General features: G+C 37.5%; 1 protein-coding gene across 4 annotated transcripts in view; it reads left to right on the top strand.

Annotated features, from left to right (window-relative positions):
* The first annotated feature begins 236 nt into the window (after positions 1-236).
* Positions 237-22,947, top strand: part of LOC128684911 (uncharacterized) — a 31,390-nt gene continuing 8,679 nt past the window's right edge. The window contains exons 1-11 of one of the 4 annotated variants that reach the window (XM_053771262.2): positions 588-716; positions 3,254-3,346; positions 4,368-4,467; positions 5,028-5,141; positions 7,304-7,608; positions 8,660-8,777; positions 13,431-13,640; positions 13,925-14,107; positions 14,841-15,008; positions 16,688-16,864; positions 22,251-22,412. In XM_053771262.2, the coding sequence (XP_053627237.1) occupies positions 3,321-3,346; positions 4,368-4,467; positions 5,028-5,141; positions 7,304-7,608; positions 8,660-8,777; positions 13,431-13,640; positions 13,925-14,107; positions 14,841-15,008; positions 16,688-16,864; positions 22,251-22,412 (1,563 nt within the window). In that variant the 5' untranslated portion in view covers positions 588-716; positions 3,254-3,320. Of the gene's footprint in view, positions 717-3,253; positions 3,347-4,367; positions 4,468-5,027; positions 5,142-7,303; positions 7,609-8,659; positions 8,778-13,430; positions 13,641-13,924; positions 14,108-14,840; positions 15,009-16,687; positions 16,865-22,250; positions 22,413-22,947 lie in introns of all 4 variants that reach the window. The other 3 variants (XM_053771261.2, XM_053771263.2, XM_053771260.2) reach the window with 3 other exon arrangements.

Here is a 22,947-nt window from a genome sequence, read left to right on the forward strand (position 1 = left end):
TAAATAAAATTATAATCAAGGGGGAAGCGCTAAACCCGGAGGATTATACAGCGCCTGGGGAGGGGGGGGGGAGGCATTCAGGCTTAATTCGGGGAACTGGAGCACAGATCAAATTCCCTAAATCAAGAGCCCCTCACCAACATCAAGGAACCTTCCTTGAGGGGCACAATGTGATAATAATTATGGACAAGATAGATTATAGTGGAAAAATAAACATGATATTAGAAGACAGGGAAACTCACAGGTTTCACAAGAGTGTGGTTGATGTGGTAACACTGGTAAGACATATTCAGGTCACCAGGTCACCAGCAGGTCAAGAAATAACTAAAGGGTTATAATTAACCATAATTTGTAAAAGGGTGGAGGGGTAAGCCAGCGGAAGGCCTCGGTTAGATAACCAAAAGCTCCAACGACGGGTTATCACCTAAGACCCGAGTCAGGAGACACTTGTCCTGTGTCCTGACCTGACGTAACTACCAGGAGGTCACCAGGAGGTCATCTAGCATAGTGATGGTGATGGGGTAGGTGATGGTGTCTTGTGTTGTGTCTAAACAGGTGGCCTCCCAGCTGGTGTCTCACCCAGCTGTACCAACAATGAAAGACAAAAGGATGAAGTTAGACGATGATGATTACAGGTTTGGTGCTAAACTACAGCAGCTGGTTATTACTTGGAATGAAGAACGACTCAAACATGTGTCAGAAGAACGTATTAAAAGGTATTAAACTACTACCAGTATCTTACCTGCACCAGTTTTTTTTTAACCAGAGTTTTCACGTTTCTAAGTAGCTCTTTAATTTTCAAGGTTTCTATATTAATATTCTAGGTTTCTAAGTAGCTCCTTGATTTTCCAGGTTTCTAAGTAGCTCCTTGATTTTCCAGGTTTCTAAGTAGCTCCTTGATTTTCCAGGTTTCTAAGTAGCTCCTTGATTTTCCAGGTTTCTAAGTAGATCCTTGATTTTCCAGGTTTCTAAGTAGCTCCTTGATTTTCCAGGTTTCTAAGTAGATCCTTGATTTTCCAGGTTTCTAAATAGATCCTTGATTTTCCAGGTTTCTAAGTAGCTCCTTGATTTTCCAGGTTTCTAAGTAGCTCCTTGATTTTCCAGGTTTCTAACTAGCTCCTTGATTTTCCAGGTTTTTAAGTAGCTCCTTGATTTTCCAGGTTTCTAAGTAGCTCCTTGATTTTCCAGAAACATTGGATTGCATTTCTGGTTTAATTTAAGTGATTTGTTTGCTTTGGCTTATCCTGAGTCACTTTACACACATTACTATTGTATAAGACATTTGTGTAGATTTTGATTTGTAAATTTTACCTGAATAGAAACTTAGCTACAAAGACCCCAATGGAACCAGGTCACTTCGTTTGACTTTTTTTTGAAGTTATCCTGATGTGTAATTTACACATACGTTACTGTTTACCTGGAGAGAGTTCCGGGGGTCAACGCCCCCGCGGCCCGGTCTGTGACCAGGCCTCCTGGTGGATCAGAGCCTGATCAACCAGGCTGTTGCTGCTGGCTGCACGCAAACCAGTGTACGAGCCACAGCCCGGCTGGTCAGGAACCGACTTTAGGTGCTTGTCCAGTGCCAGCTTGAAGACTGCCAGGGGTCTGTTGGTAATCCCCCTTATGTATGCTGTGTAACTGTGTACCTGTGCTGGAATAAACTTAGCTACGTACTTATTTACTCTGACTTTTTTGAGCTATCCTAGATAATCTACGCACACATGCTGCTATGTATGATAATTTATGTTGCTGTATTCATGTGTACTTGAATAAAAACTTAATTGCAAATAAATCACACTCTTTTGGCTTTGGGGTGTACAAGTCTTTCAGTTTAAAGTTAACTCTTGGTATAAACCTTGGTAATAAATACCGACAAGTTGGTTTAGAAAGACACGTAAGCAAACACTATAACATATTTATTAGAAAACGTTTCGGTCCTGGGACCTTGATCAAGGTCCCAGGACCGAAACGTTTTCTAATAAATATGCTATAGTGTTCGCTTACGTGTCTTTCTAAACCAAAGTTAACTCTTACTACCAGGATATTTTATATGTAGTTAAGGAGAATCTTGATGAATACTGAAGTGTAATGCTCTTCTACTGTCTAACTTAACTATCGCTAATCTGTTCGTTTGCTTGTAATAACATAGACATACTCATCCACTGCATGTGTAAGGAAGTTTATTTAGGTATATGTACAAATAAGTACAATTATCATACGTAGTGTAAATTACTTAGGATAACCCAAAAAAAAGCCAGACAACATGACTTATTTCCATTGGTGTCCTCGTAATATCTTGCATTCATTAAGTAACAAGAGTGTCCATGTGCCTGGCAGCCAGGTAACAAAAACTGTTAAAGGTTCTTAATATGACATGTCAGGTAGAAACCAGTGTAAATAAGTGACTTGACTTTTTTGGGTTATCCTGGTGAGTAATTTGCACTTGGTAAATTATGTGTACCTGTGCCTAAATAAACTTACTCTAGGTTAGGTTAGGTTAGGTTGAATTAGCTCTGCTTAGCTCTCATATTGTATTATTAAAATGTATATTGTGTTTAACCACACATGAGCTGAAAACAAATAAAAATAACTTGTAGTCATGCAGTCCATTATGGTTTCATATAGCACAGTGGATAGCATACTCTGCTCTCACCTGAGAGGATGTGGAGTCAAACTTCACTAAGATAAGAATGTGTTTGGGTTTTTAACCCCAGAGGGTTAGCCACCCAGGATAACCCAAGAAAGTCGGTGCATCATTGAGGACGGTCTGTCTTATTTCCATTGGGGTCTTTCAGTCTTGTCTCCCAGGATGAGACCCACACCAGTCAACTAACACCCAAGAACCTACTTGCTTGCTAGGTGAACAGGGACAGCAGGTGAAAGGAAACATGCCCAACATTTTCACCTTGCCAGGGGTAGAACCATGGACACTCAGTGTCCAGTGTATGAGGCAAGAGTGTTGCTAACTGAGCCACTAGGTACCATTGCTAATCTGGCCTGTTCAGTAAATTCAATAAATTGATGTTGTATTGCTCTAAAGATTCAAGAAAACTACAGTCAAAGCTTATTAACATTCATAAATAAAAAAGTAATAATCAAACATGCAGAAACATCAAGACTAGCCTACCTGTGAAAATCCAAACCGGAAGCTCCCGCTGTGTGGATTGTTCAGGGTGGTGCCATGATGCTGGTCCTGTAATCCAAGGGATTAGTGCTATCCTCACCTTCCTTTAATAAAACTTCCATTCCTCAGGAGCTTTATGATCAGTGGGTTTATAGTTTTCCCACGATGATCACTGTGGAAATGCTGTTCCCACACAATGAAAGACATCGTCCAGCCAGGAAGGTAATACTCTCCTGTCATATGAGTGTGAAAAAGAAGCCTCTTACCCATTTTCCACTCTGGCAGGATTGCTGACTTTTTCTTTGCCTCGTGAAAATGTAAGATGAGAGGTAAAGTCTTATAAATTTAAACTTAAGTACAGTATACACTTAAATTTAATTTCCTACAGGTAGTATCTGACCTGGTAATATTTTCTTTCCTTTAAACTGTGCTTATACTAACCAAGCATGGCCAGTTGAAAAAAAAATGGGAATTGTAGGTCAGAAGAAATATAATTTTGTATTCAGTAAGACTAATATTGAATGCATTCATTACTTGGCTTTAGTTGTATGTTGATAAATTTCTTATAGAAACTGTATATAAATTCTAAAGCAGACAATTTTGATTAGTTGGAAATGAAGAGATGTCTTTTTTCCATCCTCATTTGATATTTTTAAAGTTAACTTCAAATAATTTAGCTTAATCTTTCCCATTCTATCATAGTTCAGCTTATATGTAGTAGTGCTGCACCTAAATTCAATGAAGTATTGTTTATTAATTCTGATATACCTGGAGGAGTGTATCTGGAGGGGATTTCAGGGGTCAATGGCCATCCATGGCCTGGTCTGTGACCAGACCTCGTTGATACTTCTGGTAATTTTTATAAAATTATAGCAGCACATTTTTTTGCAACAAAGAATTTATAAGCCAAAATTGCAATCTTTGCTTGAAGCAAGAGCTTTAGTATGGCAAACATATCCCTGTCTTGTTTTGCCTTAATTTTTGCTCTTTTCACTTAGACGTTTCATTTTTTTTCTACTGTGCTTTTGTTTCATCAAATGTGCCTTTGAAAATCTAATACTACTCGGAAGTAATTGAAACGTTTAGAGGAAATTTTGTGGAAACCTGCATCAGGGAAGTGAACTTGGTGAGACAGTTGAGGCATCTGGTTTATATTAGAAGTTACACTAAAATAAATAGGACTTAATATACATCTGTACTAATTATGTTTACTAAAATGATTTTTGTACTCATTTATTTACAGTAGTAGACAAGAACTTATGACATTTAATACCCTGGAGGTCCTCTCTCTGTACACCACAATGATGGTCAAGCGGTACGTCAAGGACAATAAATTCTTTTGCGTAAGTCCTTAGTTATGACTATTGCTGTATTTTTTTTATTCCAATGGAGTTGAATGTCATTACAGTGTTGTACAGTGTGTGCATAAGTCAGTCAGTCAAGTAATGTCAGAATTCTTTTAAAGAATGGATGAGGCATTAGGACTGTAATATATCAGTGGTCTTTGTCAAGTATGTCTCAGAATATTAAGATAAGCTACATAACTTGTTTTTCAGTTTTTATATAATACATACATACAGTGGTATCTTGAGTTACGAACTTAATTCATTCCAGAAGGCTGTTCGAGTGCCGATACCAAATGAATTTTTTTCCCATAAGGAATAATGTAAACTAGATTAGTCCATTTCAGACCCCCAAAAATACACTTGCAATAGCACTTACAAAAATACACTTACATAATTGTTCGAGTTGGGAGCTGTACAAAATGCAAGGTACCACTGTACATGCATGCATGCATGCAGACATATACATTTACTCCTTGAAGTTTAAATATTGTGACAATAGGATTAGATTTTGTAAATGGATGGGTGCTGTACTGTATATCGTATAATTGTTTTTTCAGAATCATTTAATAGATTTCATCAAATTAATTGAAAACAACTTAGCAAAGTTGAAGATTGAGAAGAAGTGGTTTTTTGCCACCATCCGAGATCAAGCACGGCTCCATCATAATGAGGTATGTTTAAGAACTTTTATCTGCCAACTCTGTAGTGTATGTATAGTATATAGATTTTAGTAAGTTGAGTCCCATATTATACACATCACTTTAAGCAAGACTACTGTTCAATCTTATAGCTTTGGCAATTTAATTACCTTAATTACCCGGATAACATTCGAGGAAAATGCTACATTATGCTGTGTAGTAAGTTTATTTAGGCACAGGTATACATAAATGCAATGATCATACATAGTGTAAATTACCTAGAATAACCCCCAAAAATAGTCAGGCAAAGTGATATATTTCCATTGGGGTTACACAGTTGTCCTCAAAGATTTGTTAAGTTATACCATGAATTAAGGAAAGATCCTAGAATTCACCTTAGGAAAGCAGACAAAGCAAATGCAATAATAATTATGCAGGGCATTTTGGGCTTACCATAGGGGAAATATAAGCATGATATTAGGAGACAGGGAAACTCACATGCCTCTTAATTAAATAAAATATGAATTATCTGCTGCAATTTAAACTTCTTATTTTATTGTTTCACTTGGATAATAATTTTAATATAGTATGTATTACATAACTAATCTGTATAAAGGTAAACTGATTTCATTTACATAGAGTTTTCACTTATCAAACTGGTTGAATTCTGAAATAAAACACACCTAAAGTGAATCATGTTTTCTGTAGCCATACTATGCATTGTAGAAATTGAGATATGTCCCAGTGAAAAAAAATATTAGGCCTTAAAACACAAGAACAAAAATAAATTTTTGCATAGATATAAAATATATATAAGACTGCTAATAGAGGCACTGGGGATGGTTCAGATGGCTTCACTTTAATCCACAGTATAGAATGATTATATTAATAATTGTAAAGATACAGGGTATAGTAATGCAGAATGCCTTGTAGTACAGTACAGTGGAATCTTGGCACTCGAACTTAACTGGTTCCAGAAGGCTGTTTGAGTGCCGATCTGTTCGAGTACAGAATGAATTTTTCCCAACCAATTTTCTCTTTGGTTGGCTGTTATGACTAACCCTCTTAGGCCACATGGTGACTTATTTATACAAATAATATAATAAACACCAAAAAATGTGAAGAAACATGAAATAGTTTACAGCGAAGTTCTGGCAGGTCGTGTTTGTTTGGTCAAGTACCGATCAAACGGTCGACTACAGAGCAATTTGTTTACCAAACAAAGAATTCAAATACTTCGAGTATGGAACTGTTTGAGCACCGAGGTTCCACTGTATATATACAAAAATATAGTATGCTATATCAGTAAATCATAATTTGCTGTATACTGTAAAACTGGATTGTTTTATATCACTATACATGTATACTATGTTTATATGTATATAGCTAGTGTTTGAATTATGGTATTGAGTCTTTACTCTGTGTTTGAGTGGAAAATATAAGATTGTTATATACACATGGAAAACAAAAAAAAACTAATGGAACATTTTCATTGACTGTGTACAATATCCCTAGAACCTTTCTTTTATATATGGCACTGCCATATATTAGTTTTTTGCTCTCCATGTGCATATGACAATCTTATATTTTCCACTCAAAAATAGAGTAAAGACTCAATACCATAATTCAAACACTAGCTATATATGTACAGCACTGAATTGTTTTTGGCTGATACAGTACTTTACATCCATATCTTATACCTTTAGTTGAATTTTTAAATATCACCATAATGAAATATTTCTTGTGTAAGATGTGATATTCACACAAAAAGTCTTAAGCAGTTTATAAGCAGTAGCACCAATGGAAATCTTTAATAATCTTATAAAATCATTGAGTCGATGGGTGTTAGTAAAATAATATAAATTTAGTAGTGGTGTCATCTTTTGGTAAGATGTTTGATCAAAGAGTCTTCACCTTTCAAGAGTTTCTTTTTTAGATTTTTGAAGTTACAGATATTAGTAAAAAATTTCAGAGAATACTTCCATAGGAGCTAAATAAATATTTTATGGTTGTCATCAATAAATGCTTCAATTTTTCTCCTAATATTACAGTCTCTTCTTTTACAAACACTAACACATTTGTCAGCTCTAGGAGTGATAAGTCCCTTATTTTTAAGTGTATAGACTTTTCATTCCTGTGTACTACTATTAAGAACAACAAGGCATCATTGCTACAGTGTGTTATATTGATTTCAGTGGGATGAGTATGTGGACGGCGTGAATGAAGGTCGTATGCAATACAACTGTACCCTCCTGCTTGTGGCCCTGTTGTTGGGAATGGAGAAGGTATGGGTGTCAGATGGATGCTTACCATTTGATGATAACAAGACAGTTACCTTGATAAAATTAATATTTGAGAATGCTCAACCAAGTTTTGCCCTCAAGCAACTCAGCCAAACTGATCCCATGTTTGAGTTCTTGGCCAGTCACTCACCCTACCTGGAAGTTCTTCATCTACCTCACAGTGATGTTTCCTCATTCCAAAGTTGTGTCAAATTTGAGTAAGTTTGTTCTATCATTGTTTTGCTTTTAAGACCCCACAGTTTACAGATATACTGCAGTAAACATTGAAAATAAATGAAACAAAAGTATAATTTTCACAATGGAGTTTGTTATTTCAGATTACTTTTATATCAAAGTAACAATCAAATTTTATTTCCATATGATACATTGTTTATTCAGAAATGGCTGACATTTGATTACATGTAAAAGGTCCATGGTTATGCAGGGCATTTCGGACAAAGGCAAGGGTTTATTGTACATATAGTAGGTAAACCCTGAACCGAATTTGCATGAAAAAAGACGCTCTGGCAAAATGGAAACCTTTATGTAGACTGTTTTGCTTGGAGACAAAGCGAGTCGAGTTGGAAGGGCAGGTGATGAGAACCTGATTAATATCAAGTCTGGAGAGTGGTGTGTGCTGAGGAGCATACCAGTCAGAGGTCGTGCTGTCTGGCAACTTCCCCAGTTCTTGCTTCTAAATTGACATAGATTGAGGAGATAGAAATAGATAGAGCAGGTTTTGTGTGCGAGGGGCTTGGACTTCCAGCAAGCGTGCGTGAACGTGTTAGGAGCGAATGGAGACAAATGGTTTTTAGGACTTGACGTGCTGTTGGAGTGTAAACAAGGTAACATTTATGAAGGGATTCAGGGAAACTGGCAGGCCGGACTTGAGTCCTGGAGGTGGGAAGTACAGTGCCTGCACTCTGAAGGAGGGGTGTTAATGTTGCAGTTTTATAACTGTAGTGTAAGCACATCTCTGGCAAGACAGTGATGGAATGAATGATGATGAAAGTTTTTCTTTTTCAGGCCACCCTGCCTTGGTGGGAAACAGCCGATGTGTTAATAAAAAATATGATACAAGAGAACAAATATCATATGAATTCATTATTTACTTATGTCACTGCAACAAGAGTTTCAGCCAGCCAAGAAAAAAATAAAAAAATAAAACCTATGTACCTGGAGATTTGTATTATGTGTGCAGTTATAATCATGATAATTTAATGATGCTCCTCATTAGAAAATAAATCACTTTATGAAGTCTTCTTGCAGGAACCTACGTGTGATTGAACTCGCTGGCGGAGTGTCAGATAAGGTGATGTGTAATGCCCTCTGGAACATCAGCAAGAGGAGTGATAAAGTGTTGGACATGGTGATCAAGATGCCCATGGTTAGTAGCTGGAGTGTTTAATAATAATTTACCCCTCCATGATCTTATTCCCCTGGCTTCCCTTCACTCACTCCTACTTCCTCTCCCCTCCTCTACCCACTCCCTTACCTATCCCTCTCCCATCCCCCCACTCCTTATCTATTCCTCTCCCTTCTCCCACTTTACCTCCTAAACTTCCCCTTCCTTCCTTCTTTCCTTCCTTCCTTCCTTACTCCCTATTACAAAAAAAGTATTTTTAAGATGGTAGTTTACTCATTTTGTAATAAAAAGTTCGGGATACATATATACACATTAAAATAAAGTAATCTTTAATATTATATAAAAAACAATCTTTGGTCTAGAGGTATTTAAACTAATAAACATCTGATAATATATACATGTTACAATAATAAATTATAATTAGCATCTAACTAAAATAATAAATAATAATTCGTAACCCTACACACAGGGTACAACTTCTTGACACTACTGTGTCACTATATATATATCTATGCTAAAATAATAAATTATAAATAACATTTGTACACTAATAAATTACAGTCAACTCCGTGTCTCACGACACCCTAATGACGCTCCGTGTCACACGACACTTATCCGAGTTGTGACGCTCCCTGTGTCTCACACGACACTTATCCGTGTAATGACGCTCCATCTAAACTGTGTCTCTTGACACCCTTTTCTCTGCGTAATGACGCTCCTACTCTCCGTGTCACACGACACCCTTTTCTCTGCGTCATACACTACTGTGTCACCCTTGACACCCAGCGACACACTCACACAGCGTCTTTTTCGAGGCCAGTCACATGACACTATTCAATGTACACTACAACCGTAACTTCTTTAGTGTCACACGACACCCTTTTCTTCTCAGTGTTCCACTACGGTCCTATAGCATATCTCAGTGTTCCACTACGGTCCTATAGCATATCTCAGTGTTCCACTACGGTCCTATAGCATATCTCAGTGTTACACTCCATCATACTTGCTTAAGTGTCACACTACGGTCCTAGCCCAGTTCAGTGTCAAACTCCAACCTTTTCTTCACGTAATGTCCCACTAAAACAGCATCCAATGACTCCAGCCCACAGTTGACCAGCATAGGCGGTGAGTCCGCAGACATCACCTGTCCTGTAAATACTCTCCAAGGCCGGTAGAAGTACACCGTAAGATGGTCTGGTGAGTACTATCTACCGCCTTCAAGACCAGTTGATAAATAGTGTTTGTAGAACACCATGCTGCAAGCTCACTGAGTGCGGCTGTCAAGTAACTGAGGCCAACAGACTCAGTGAGCTGCGGTGAGCGCTTCCTCTAACGCCAGTAGATATATATAATAAGACGGTCAGACGAATACTCTACTGCCAGTAGATGTCTACCATAAGGTGTTCTGGTAGTTACTGCTTAGATGCGTACCGTGAGGTGTTCAGGTACTTACTGCCTCTAAAGCTGGCTCAGCAGTCCCCACATTGGGTTTGATGACGTACCCATGGTACTGCCGGCCGGCAGGTTAACAATTTAACCGCTAGTTTGGTAGGGGGCCGTAACACTCCCTTTACCTTCATTACGTCCCATACCTTCCATATTTCCCCTACCTTCCATACTTCCCCTACCTTCCATTCTCCTACCTCTATCTTGCCTTTTTCCCTCAAGGGAGGTTCCTTGACATTGGTGAGGGGCTCTTGATATAGGAATTGGATCTGTGCTTCAGTTCCCTGAATTAAGCCTGAATATCTTCCACATCCCCCCACAGGCGCTGTATAATTCTCCGGGTTTAGCGCTTCCCCCTTGATTATAATAATAATAATATATCTTGCCTTTCCCTCTACCTCACCTACTCCTCTACCTTCCCTACTCCTCATATTCCCTCTCTCTCCCCTACTTTTCCTATCTTCCCACTCTCCCTTACCCCCTGGTATTAACACTGATGAGAAAAATGGTTATAGAGTCACAATGATGGTACAGGTGTCAAAAATTGAGAGATGGGGCCAAGAGCTGGAGCTTGCCTACCCCTACAAACTCAAATAGGCAGTTACAGGTAAGAATTAGGTAGGCTGTGATGGATATGTGGGGCAGTGGGCTGCTGCCAACAGTTAATCAGGCAATGAACAAAGATGCCTGGCTGTGGTCTGGTTCATGAGATTAGGAAAAGTTCTGAAACAGGCCACAGGTAAATCAGTCTTAATGATAATATTGGAAATAATCTATACTTACAAGGGTTTACTGTAGTTAATTACTATTAACTACAGTAAACCCTTAATTTACTGAACTAATAGGGTTGAGTGGGTGGCCGGTAATGATGTTTGTGATGTATAGAGATGAGATTTGCTATGGTTGTAGCAATAATGGACAATACTGTAATCACCAGACTTAGTCCATTACAGTATTTCGAAATTGAAGAATGCAGTAGATTTTGTCCCATATTTAAAAAGTCTGTTAAGTTAGGGTGCATTAAATCAAGGGTTTACCATATTTAAGTTTAAGTTGAGCTCTTGGTTGTGGGTTTGCCACTGTGATGTGTTGTCATGTACGAATTTATCTTAGGAACTTATACATACTATATAGTTTTTTATACTTTGTCTTAATTATTCAGGTATACTCTTATGTTTAATGTACAGTAAGTCCTCAACTTACAAATGTGTTGAGAATCTTCTGTATTGTGTTAAATGTCATTTTTAAATCATTATTATACGCAATACGAAGGTCCCTGTGTTCGTAAGTTGAAGACTTCCTGTATTATGAATATTATACACAGTTCAGAAGGTTCCCAATGTGTTTGTAAGTTGAGGACTTAATGTAATTAAAAATATTATAATTTATCTTTGTTTTAGTTATTCAGGTCCTGCATATTCTGTGTTTAATGCAATAAAAAATTGTATAAAATGTTATTAAAAATGTTAGGTGTGGAATGTTAAAATTATGAGATCTGTGAGAGAGATATTCAACTTCATCTTTTAACATAAATGCTTGCATAACTTGACAATGGAATTTCAGGAATTTTTACAAGAAAACCAGTCACTACAAAGACTCTTAAATCTCATCATTGAACAGTCTGGGAAAATTGACAAATTAAGAGCAGAAACTCAGCAGAAATTAGATGACCTTACAAAGCTTAAATTGTGTGTTGCCCGAAGCAAGCGGAACCAACGATGTGAAAAAGACGTTCCCGATTTAACAAATATGAAAAGGCATCTTGAGCAATGCTGTTCTTCCCACCTAAAAGATCAGTTGGAAAATCTTCAGACTAGGATAGAAGTTCAGACAAGGTGCTTAAATACCAAATGCCAAAATGCAGTGTTCAGTAGAGTGATCCCAAGAGAAGAAACACATTCACCATCATTTATTTAACCCCTTGACTGTCGCAACCCCAAGTCCTGAGGTGTCTCCTGGTGTCGCAAAATTTAAAAAAAAAAAAAATTTCTTATGAAATGATAGAGAATCTTTTCCCAATTGTAATGACACCAAAAGAACGAAATTTGATGGAGAACTGATGGAATTACGCTCTCGCGAAGTTAGCGACCTCGGCGATATTTACGAATCGGTGATTTCACCCACTTTGAGCCCTATTTTCGGCTAATTCCATTGTTCCAGTCGACCATAGCTATTTCTTTAGAACTCCATTTTTTCTATCGATTAAGTACAAGAAACTGCCCATTTACCGATTTCAACTACCCAGTAACGTGATCAGAAATTTGCAATTTGGCCAATTTCACGAAAATTAAAAAATATGACAATTTCAAAATAGAGCCCAGAATGAACAATGCAGACATTCCTGGCTCTAAAATAACATTTTCTTTGTTCATCAGTCACGTCTCCAGGCCCCTCTGATATTACTCTTGCTTTCTATTTTTAATTTTTATTCAAACAAAAAATAGAAGATTTACTGTTATGCAGACTACTGCAATTTTGTAATAATTGTATAAATAATGTCAACCCATTCATGACTGCATATTAGAATGGCTACTTGGACATTTATTGGAAAATGACATCATTTGTTTACTTTTGAACATCTGCAAAAATCAAACATTTCCCATATTTTGAGCTCCATTTCAAGGTTCTTTTCATAGTAAAACCAATCAAAATCACCTCTATTTCTATGATATGTTTTCCATTCTATCAAATGAGACCAAGAAAACGAGAATACAACCATAAATACTATACGAAAATAGACCACAAAGTCGGCATTTTAATTAAAAAAAAACGGTCGGAGTTTTTTCCTCATTATGCACTGCGTGCTGCAGGATTTTTTTTATATGGTGCACACTGACCACACAGACCCATTCTCTCACATGTAGGCCTACCAGCTTTCTCTTGCTTGATTTGAAGCCGCTAGAATTTGAGTATATTTACGTCAAACATAGTGGCTCATAAGACTTACATATACAGTTCGATCGAAACAGTCAAGGGGTTAATAGTTGTCTTTCCAGAAATGCTCTAACATCACATTTCAAATGACACTCCACACCGCAACACCCATGTGATATCTTAGATATTCTTTTATTTATAATTAAACCTTTTTTTTTTTTTTAGCATACCAGCCGTCTCCCACCAAGGCAGGGAGACCCAAAAAAGAAGCACTTTCACCATCATTTACACTGTCGCACTGTCTTGCCAGAGGTACACAGATATGACAATTTACAGTCATTTTTGTTTCTTCAGGAAATAGATGGATGGCATTTGTCTCTACCTCACCTAGAGGTGCTAAGGACCAACATGCTGCAGTGCCCTGTCCAGACTAATGCCATGCGTCTGTCTCTGGGTGCTGCTGCTCTGGCCATACAACCCAGTCTTAAGATTGTGGAAACCCTGCAGTCGTGGGACACTTATGGTGCTGTCCTCTACCTCCTTGATCGGGAAGCCAAACAGAGGGTACAGTAGTTGTGTGTTGACTGCCTTATCTCCATTCTTATTTATATCCTCTTTCCCTTGTTTTTTTATCACTGACATAGTGTTATACATAACAATCTTTATTCTTAAATTTCTTACCTCCATATCTGCTGTAACAAGATTGATTACTTATTTTCTTATCTCCTTGTAACTTAATTTATCTCGAACATTTATTTCAATGAGTTATTCCATTTTAATGTGTATTTAATTTTATTCTGCCTGAATTGCAGTGGATAACTATTACTTGTATTTTACCATATCCTTAGAAATCAAATGGCATTGATTGCAATGATGAACGGAAATTGAATGTCACAAGCTTGACTGTGAACTATGAGAAGAACCTAGACATGGAGGAATTAAAGCGGGTGATGCAAGCCTGCCCAAAGCTGTCCCATCTAACTATCAACAATGCTGAAAATATTCAACCAGATTTGGCTCTCTTGTGTGAAGTAAGTGCAGTTATGTAAGAGAAATTGTTTCATCATGAATATTTCCTTGCAGATGGTAGCAGGTTTAGGCAAAGATGGTATAGCACAGTGTTGTGTAATTACAGTACTTACTGTGTTTGTATTTACATCTCCATGGGCAATCCTTCCTCTGTAAGCTATGCATGTAATAAGAGGTGAATAAAATGTTGGGAGCAAGTGGCTAGTGATCCCTCCTGTATAGGTGATTAAATGTAAAAAGAAAAACTTTTCATTTTCCTTTTTTAGGTCACCCTGCCTCGGTGGGAGATGGTGGTAGGTTAAAAAAATAACAATAATGGCACTGAAAATAATACTGCGTATCAAGGGAAACTGGTTAGCCAGACTTGAGTCCTGGAAGTGAGAGGTACAATGCCTGCACTCAGACGGAGGGATAGGGATATTTTCAGTGTCATCTGAACTGTAGTGTCTGCATGCCTCTGGCAAGACAGTGATGGAGTGAATGATGGTGAAAGTGTTTTTTGGGTCGCCCTACCTTGGTGAAAGATGCCCCAATAAATAATGGCCAAGAAAATAAATAATGATTATGAAAGTATCTATTAATATTCATAAAGAAAATACACAAATTACATTTTAAGATTTAACAGAAATGTACATACATGTACATTTATTATGTAATCAGACAAAAGTTTGGTTGTGATACCTTGGAACAGTTATTATTTCACTTTGTTTAATTTGATTCTGTGTTACTTCACAGATCATACCAGTGAAGCAAGTGAAGAATCTGACCGTGGATGTCTCCAAGTTAACAAACCTAGAGCTGACAGTACTACTGGCAGAGATGAGCAGTTTAGAACACTTGACCCTCAAGCTCACTCCTCAGGCAATTGTTAAATTTAATGTTCCCATTGAAGGAGAGACCAGGGTCAGTATTACTACTGTTGCATGAAGGGTAAAAAGCCACAGTACCATGGCTGAAACAATTCACAGATAATCTGTATTTTGTAGGGAAAACATGTGATGATATTTTGGTCCATCCTGAACCATTGTTGAGTCATAAGTCACACACTTGTGACTTGACAGTCATCTAGGACAGAATAAATAGTCGTCATACGTTTCCTCTCCTAAGTGTGGATTATTTTTGAACTCCTGTTGCATTTTATCTTTAATAAAGCCTTTACAATCATCTCTTTTATTACTTTTTATGGACTGTCATTTCTTTTTCAATAAAATTGCAGCAAACTGTTATCAAATATTTGTGCCACTTCACTGTTATCAAATATATGTGACTCTTCACTAAAATATCTGGGAAAGTTTTGGCATATGATGTCAGTTTAACAATAGTAGTAATATTTTAGCGATACAATATTTATACACAGATAGGTGACATTTAATTGTGTATTCAGAAAGCCTATAGTTATGCAGAACATTTCGGCCATACTTTATATGTTGCAAGTGCATATTTTAAGATAGTTACATTAGTGTATTGATTTTGCATTAGCAGTTTAAAATGATTGTGTGTACAGTAACTGTTTGTCAAAAAAAAAACCCAAAATGAGAATCTTTATTTCTTAGAAACATACATAGAAGTCATATTGGTTGGGTTTATGGTTTATTTATTTACCTATTTTGACAGTTAGTTTGATAAAATTAGATGTTCAGAAGAAAAGCATTTATTATGTAGATCATTTCTGCCAAACTAATTCTAAAACTTACATATTACTTAATTCTAGGCCTAGTATAGATTTTAGGTATTGTGGTCCTTGATTTATGATGGTTCAACTTATGATACTTCAGCTTTATGATAGTGCACTAGCGATGCATTTTAACATCCTTAACGCCATCAGGAACATTGCTGCAGCATGGAAAGAAGTCATTTATTGACTTTTCAATATTGGTATATAGTTAGTTACAGTAATTATTTGTTTATTTACTTATCCAGGGACAGTATGTATTTATTTACTTATTTGTCATATCATATAGAGTACTTAGCGACGTACTCGTTTACCAACGACTTGGACTTACGATGGGCTCTGACCATTGTGCATACCTAAATAATGTATATTAGAGCTGATTTCCTCTATTCTGTTATTACAATATACAGTACACTACTGTATAAACATTTAAAAATATACTAAAAATGTTATAAATGGTACAAAGGTGACATTAAAACAGTATCAGAGATGGTTGATACAAACCCACTATCATTATAGTATGCTCCTTGCTTAGTGACAAATTTGTTTACCGACGTGGTCTTGGGAACAGAACTCTGTCGTTAAGTGAGGAGAGGCTGTATTCATATTTAACCTATGATATTTTCAGCTGACGATGGCTTCATTGGAACATAATGCCATTGTAAGCCTGTACTTAAAATTCAAATTTTTTTTCATCCAAGTATGCTCCCCTTTTCTTTTTCCTGATTTTACTTTTGGCTGTCTCAAGACACAATTTTATTAAATTTGCTCTCAAAGGAAAAGTGCTTAAAAAATCCTCATTCATTTTTTGGGATTAATCTCTTCTCTGCTCAATAGCTTTATTATTAATTTAAACATAATTTCTTTTTTGTATAGTTGTGAAAATTGTTATAACCTTGTTTGATTTCAGAAGGCCATGCTACCTGCAGTTAAAACACTACAAATTGAATTTCTCTCCACTGGTGTGGACAGCCTTACTTCTTTAAACAACTTTCTGGCAAAAGACATGATGAGCTTCCTGTCAACATTCAAATATGTCAAGGAACTTTACTTCCACAACACATTGTTTGTTCCACCTTCATATGTGGTAAGTCGAGATGATTTGTGTGCACTTCCACAACAGTGTTTCCAGCGCTGTATCTTGTCCTGTTCTTGCATTAACCTTTATTTTTACTTTAATTAGTGTTCATTTTATAGAGCCTGTACATAGGAGAAAGAAACTAATGACGATGTTTCAGCCTGATTTGAACCATTAACAAGTTACACGTGTGTCTTGTTAATCCTTACAGGGCCGGAACCCCTGATCTCAAACTTGCTCTCAGGGTCGGAACCCCTGATCTCAAACTTGCTCTCAGGGTTGGAACCCCTGATCTGAAACTTGCTCTCAGGCTCGGAACCCCTGATCTCAAACTTGCTCTCAGGGTTGGAACCCCTGTTCTGAAACTTGCTCTCAGGCTCGGAACCCCTGACCTAGGGATTGGCAGAGAGCATGCATAGTTCCTTTGTATAAAGGCAAAGGGGACAAAAGAGAGTGCAAAAATTATAGGGGGATAAGTCTGTTGAGTATACCTGGTAAAGTGTATGGTAGAATTATTATTGAAAGAATTAAGAGTAAGACGGAGAATAGGATAGCAGATGAACAAGGAGGCTTTAGGAAAGGTAGGGGGTGTGCGGACCAGGTGTTTACAGTGAAACATATAAGTGAACAGTATTTAGATAAGGCTAAAGAGGTCTTTGTGGCATTTATGGATTTGGAAAAGGCATATGACAGGGTGGATAGGGGGGCAATGTGGCAGATGTTGCAGGTGTATGGTGTAGGAGGTAGGTTACTGAAAGCAGTGAAGAGTTTTTACGAGGATAGTGAGGCTCAAGTTAGAGTATGTAGGAAAGAGGGAAATTATTTCCCAGTAAAAGTAGGCCTTAGACAAGGATGTGTGATGTCACCGTGGTTGTTTAATATATTTATAGATGGGGTTGTAAGAGAAGTAAATGCGAGGGTCTTGGCAAGAGGCGTGGAGTTAAAAGAAAAAGAATCACACATAAAGTGGGAGTTGTCACAGTTGCTCTTTGCTGATGACACTGTGCTCTTGGGAGATTCTGAAGAGAAGCTGCAGAGATTGGTGGATGAATTTGATAGGGTGTGCAAAAGAAGAAAATTAAAAGTGAATACAGGAAAGAGTAAGGTAATGAGGATAAAAAGATTAGGTGATGAAAGATTGGATATCAGATTGGAGGGAGAGAGTATGGAGGAGGTGAATGTATTCAGATATTTGGGAGTGGACGTGTCAGCAGATGGGTCTATGAAAGATGAGGTGAATCATAGAATTGATGAGGGGAAAAGGGTGAGTGGTGCACTTAGGAGTCTGTGGAGACAAAGAACTTTGTCCTTGGAGGCAAAGAGGGGACTGTATGAGAGTATAGTTTTACCAACGCTCTTATATGGGTGTGAAGCATGGGTGATGAATGTTGCAGCGAGGAGAAGGCTGGAGGCAGTGGAGATGTCATGTCTGAGGGCAATGTGTGGTGTGAATATAATGCAGAGAATTCGTAGTTTGGAAGTTAGGAGGAGGTGCAGGATTACCAAAACTGTTGTCCAGAGGGCTGAGGAAGGAAGGCGAGGTAGGGGTTGGCCTAGGAAAGGTTGGAGGGAGGGGGTAAAGGAGGTTTTGTGTGCGAGGGGCTTGGACTTCCAGCAGGCATGCGTGAGCGTGTTTGATAGGAGTGAATGGAGACAAATGGTTTTTAATACTTGACGTGCTGTTGGAGTGTGGGCAAAGTAACATTTATGAAGGGGTTCAGGGAAACCGGCAGGCCGGACTTGAGTCCTGGAGATGGGAAGTACAGTGCCTGCACTCTGAAGGAGGGGTGTTAATGTTGCAGTTTAAAAACTGTAGTGTAAAGCACCCTTCTGGCAAGACAGTGATGGAGTGAATGATGGTGAAAGTTTTTCTTTTTCAAGCCACCCTGCCTTGGTGGGAATCGGCCAGTGTGATAATAATAAAATAATAATATTTTTTAACATGTTAGTCGTCTCCCGCCCAGGCAGGGTGACCGAAAAAGAAAATCCCTAAAACAAAAATACTTTCATCATCATTCAACACTTTCACCTCACTCATACATAATCACTGTCTTTGCAGAGGTGTTCAGATATGACAGTTTAAAAGTCAGCCTCCAAACTGCCAATATCTTCTTCTGAAGATAATGAAACCAAAAGTACAAAATTTGATGGAAAACTTAACAGAATTATGCTCTTGCAAAGTTAGTGGTCTTGGCGATATTTTTGCACCTGTGATTTCTCCCACTTTGAGCCCTGTTTTTGGCTAATTCTATTGTTCCAGTTAACCAAACTCATAGCTGTTTCACTAGTATTCCTTCTATTTTTTAGACTGAATACGAGAAACTGCCCATTTACCTGTTTCAACTACCCAATAAAGTGTTCAGAAATAGATAATTTAGCCAATTTCAACTAAAATTCCAAAAGTGCCAATTTCAAAATAGGGTCCAGAATAAACAATGTAACATTCCTGGCAATAAAACAACATTTCCTCTGTTCATTACTCATGTCCTCAGGCCTCTCCTATATTACAATTGCCTTCCATTTTGAATCTTTATTCACACAGAAAATAGAAGATTTACTGTTATGCAGAATACTGCATTATTGTAATAATTGTATAAATAGCATCATTACATTCATGGATGCATATTAGACCGACCAATTGGATAAGTATTGGATGAGTGATATTGTAATTTGTGTACTCTGGAATATCAGCAAAAATCAAACATTTCCATTATGAGCTCAATTTCAATCTACTTTCAGTCCTGAAACCAAACACAGTTATGTCTATTTATGTAATATATCTTCCTTTCTATCAAATGAGACCAAGAAACTGAGAATACAACCATAAAAACCACACGAAAAATGCGGCAAAGTTGCTGTTTTAAACCTAAAACACGGTCCAAGTTTTTTTCCCATTATGTACTGTGTGCTGCAGGATTTTTTTTATATGGTGCACACTTACTGCATAAACCCATTTTCTCATATCTATGCCCAAATTTACTGCTCACAGTTTATCTGAGTGAACCGAGCTCATGGTGTAGAACAATGGAACCCGCCCCAGAAGGGCTAATGTTCCAAGTCAGAATGAAACATTGTTATGAGCTTCTCTCTCCTACATGTGGGTTATTTGTGTATTGTTCCTATCAAGGTATTGTGCCTTTCCTATCAAGGTATTGTGCCTTTCCTATCAAGGTATTGTGCCTTTCCTATCAAGGTATTGTGCCTTTCCTATCAAGGTATTGTGCCTTTCCTATCAAGGTATTGTGCCTTTCCTATCAAGGTATTGTGCCTTTCCTATCAAGGTATTGTGCCTTTCCTATCAAGGTATTGTGCCTTTCCTATCAAGGTATTGTGCCTTTCCTATCAAGGTATTGTGCCTTTCCTATCAAGGTATTGTGCCTTTCCTATCAAGGTATTGTGCCTTTCCTATCAAGGTATTGTGCCTTTCCTATCAAGGTATTGTGCCTTTCCTATCAAGGTATTGTGCCTTTCCTATCAAGGTATTGTGCCTTTCCTATCAAGGTATTGTGCCTTTCCTATCAAGGTATTGTGCCTTTCCTATCAAGGTATTGTGCCTTTCCTATCAAGGTATTGTGCCTTTCCTATCAAGGTATTGTGCCTTTCCTATCAAGGTATTGTGCCTTTCCTATCAAGGTATTGTGCCTTTCCTATCAAGGTATTGTGCCTTTCCTATCAAGGTATTGTGCCTTTCCTATCAAGGTATTGTGCCTTTCCTATCAAGGTATTGTGCCTTTCCTATCAAGGTATTGTGCCTTTTCATTCTTTATTGTTCATTTTGAGTTTCATGCAACAAATGAACTAAAAATGGGCATTCAGCTTGATTTTAAACAGTATCTTTAAACATTGCTGTAAACCGGCTTATACATGTATTAACATTCATAAGAAAAACTTGGCTAAGAGAAAGAGAATTAGGCATGGGAATTTCAGTGAGCATATTTTTGAATAGAATCTTAGTTATATTTTATTTTCAAATGTTATGTATTAAGGGAAAAATTTGACAGCGAATGATGAATGAAGGTTAAGAGTGCACACAGACAGTAACAAACAAGGCAGGCAGTGAGCAATGAAAAAAAAAGACAGCTCCTTTATTGAACATTTGTCTGATGCAGCAGACTTACTCTGCTGCATCGATGACACTACCAGACACCTACGCACAGCAGACTTTCAGATATTTTGTCCATTGTATCCAAAACCTTTTGTATAGGGCTCTGTTATTTAACCCTTTCAGGGTTGAGAGGCCCTCTCCTAAACTTGTTCTCAGTGTTGAAAATTTTTCGGAAAAAAACCAAAAAATAATTTTTTCTTATGAAAAGATAGAGAATCTTTTCCCGATCATAATGACACCAAAAGTATGAAATTTGATGGAAAAACTTAGGGAATTATGCTCTCACAAAGTTATCGGTCTCGACAATGTTTACGCATCAGCGATTTCACCCACCTTAAGCCCTATTTTCGGCCAGTTCCAATGTACTAATCGACAAAAGTCATAGCTATTTCGCTAGAACTCCATTTTTTCTATTGAATGAGTACAAGAAACCACCCATTTACCAATTTCAACTATCCAATAAAGTGGTCAGAAATTAGCAATTTTGCCAATTTCACACAAATTTCAAAAGATGCCAATTTCCAAATAGGATCCAGAATAAACAAGACAGACATTCCTGGCACTAAAATAACATTTTTCTCTGATCATTAGTCACGTCCCCAGGCCCCTCTTACATTTCTTTTGCTTTCCACTTTGAATTCTTATTCTCACAAAATATAGAAGATTTACTGTTATGCAGGTTACTGCATTAGCATAGAAATAGTATAAATAATATCAGCACACTTGTGAAAGAATATTAGACTCACCAGTTGATGTGTATTGGATGCGTGGCACGATTTGTTTACTTTTGAACTTTGGCAAAAATCGAACATTTCTGCTACCTTGAGCTAAATTTCAAGGTACTTTTCATTGTGAAACCAATCAAAATCATCTCAATTTCTGTAATACGTCTTCCATTCTATAAAATGTGACCAGGAAAACTAGAATACAACCATAAATATCATACGAAAATACAGTGCAAAGTCGCTGTTTTAAACCAAAAACACGGTCAAAGTTTTTTTTTCTCATTATGCATTGTGTGCTTCAGGATTTTTTTTATACTGCACACACTGACCACATAGACCCATTCTTTCATATGTAGGCCTACCAGCTTTCTCTTGCTAGATTTGAAGGCGCTAGAATTTAGGTGTACTAGTACGTCAATAACCCTGGTGTGTAAGCCGTACTAGTACGTCAGAAACCCTGAAAGGGTTAAATTTTAGAGTATTTGGATTATTGTAACAGTTATTTAATTAGCCTATTTTTTATTTTCTATGAATACAGTTTCTGGAGTGTTATGTGCTTCCTCAGGTGTATGGATGTATTGGAGGATCATTGACCATGTTTAATAAACTGCGGCACCTGTCTGTTATTTCCTGTGATGACACGCCAAGAGAGGCTGTCATGATGCTTCAGGATACAGTTACATCGCGCCATCACAGGGGAGTTCCTCGCATGCTGGCTGATCTTCAGGTAATTGATGGGTGCTGTATGCATCATGTATTCAAAATTTGTTATACAGCTTGCTGTAGTGTAACTCTCAAAATTGTCCTGCTCCTCTGCACGAAAGTGTCTTAGGAATATGATTTCCATAGCGGTAAGAGAGGGCTATTTATAGTGGCCAACAGTAAGCCACTAATTACTAAGAAATCTTCTGATTTATGTCTTCAATGCATGAAGGTCTCTGAAATGTCTAAGAGGAGATACTGGCTTAGGCTGCTTTTTTCTCTCCATCTTAAGATAGGAAAGTTTACTGTAGATTGGAGCTGAGCATACATCAAGGCTCAGGGAGTGACCACCTCATATCTACATATACACTACTTCTGATGTTTCTTCTGTATTTTAACTGAAGAAGCCTGCTAAGATGGCAAAAGTCTCATCAGTAAAGATACCAGACTGCTGCACATGTGTCTTACTCATCTATTTTTGGTATTATTCATAGTGCCCATCTGGTTGGCTAATACTTTTTTGGTAAAATAAGTAATGTGGCTCTTTTTTTCTAGTTTAA

This window comes from Cherax quadricarinatus, chromosome 5 (genome assembly GCF_038502225.1).
Source record: "Cherax quadricarinatus isolate ZL_2023a chromosome 5, ASM3850222v1, whole genome shotgun sequence".
NCBI classification, from domain to species: Eukaryota; Metazoa; Arthropoda; class Malacostraca; order Decapoda; family Parastacidae; genus Cherax; species Cherax quadricarinatus.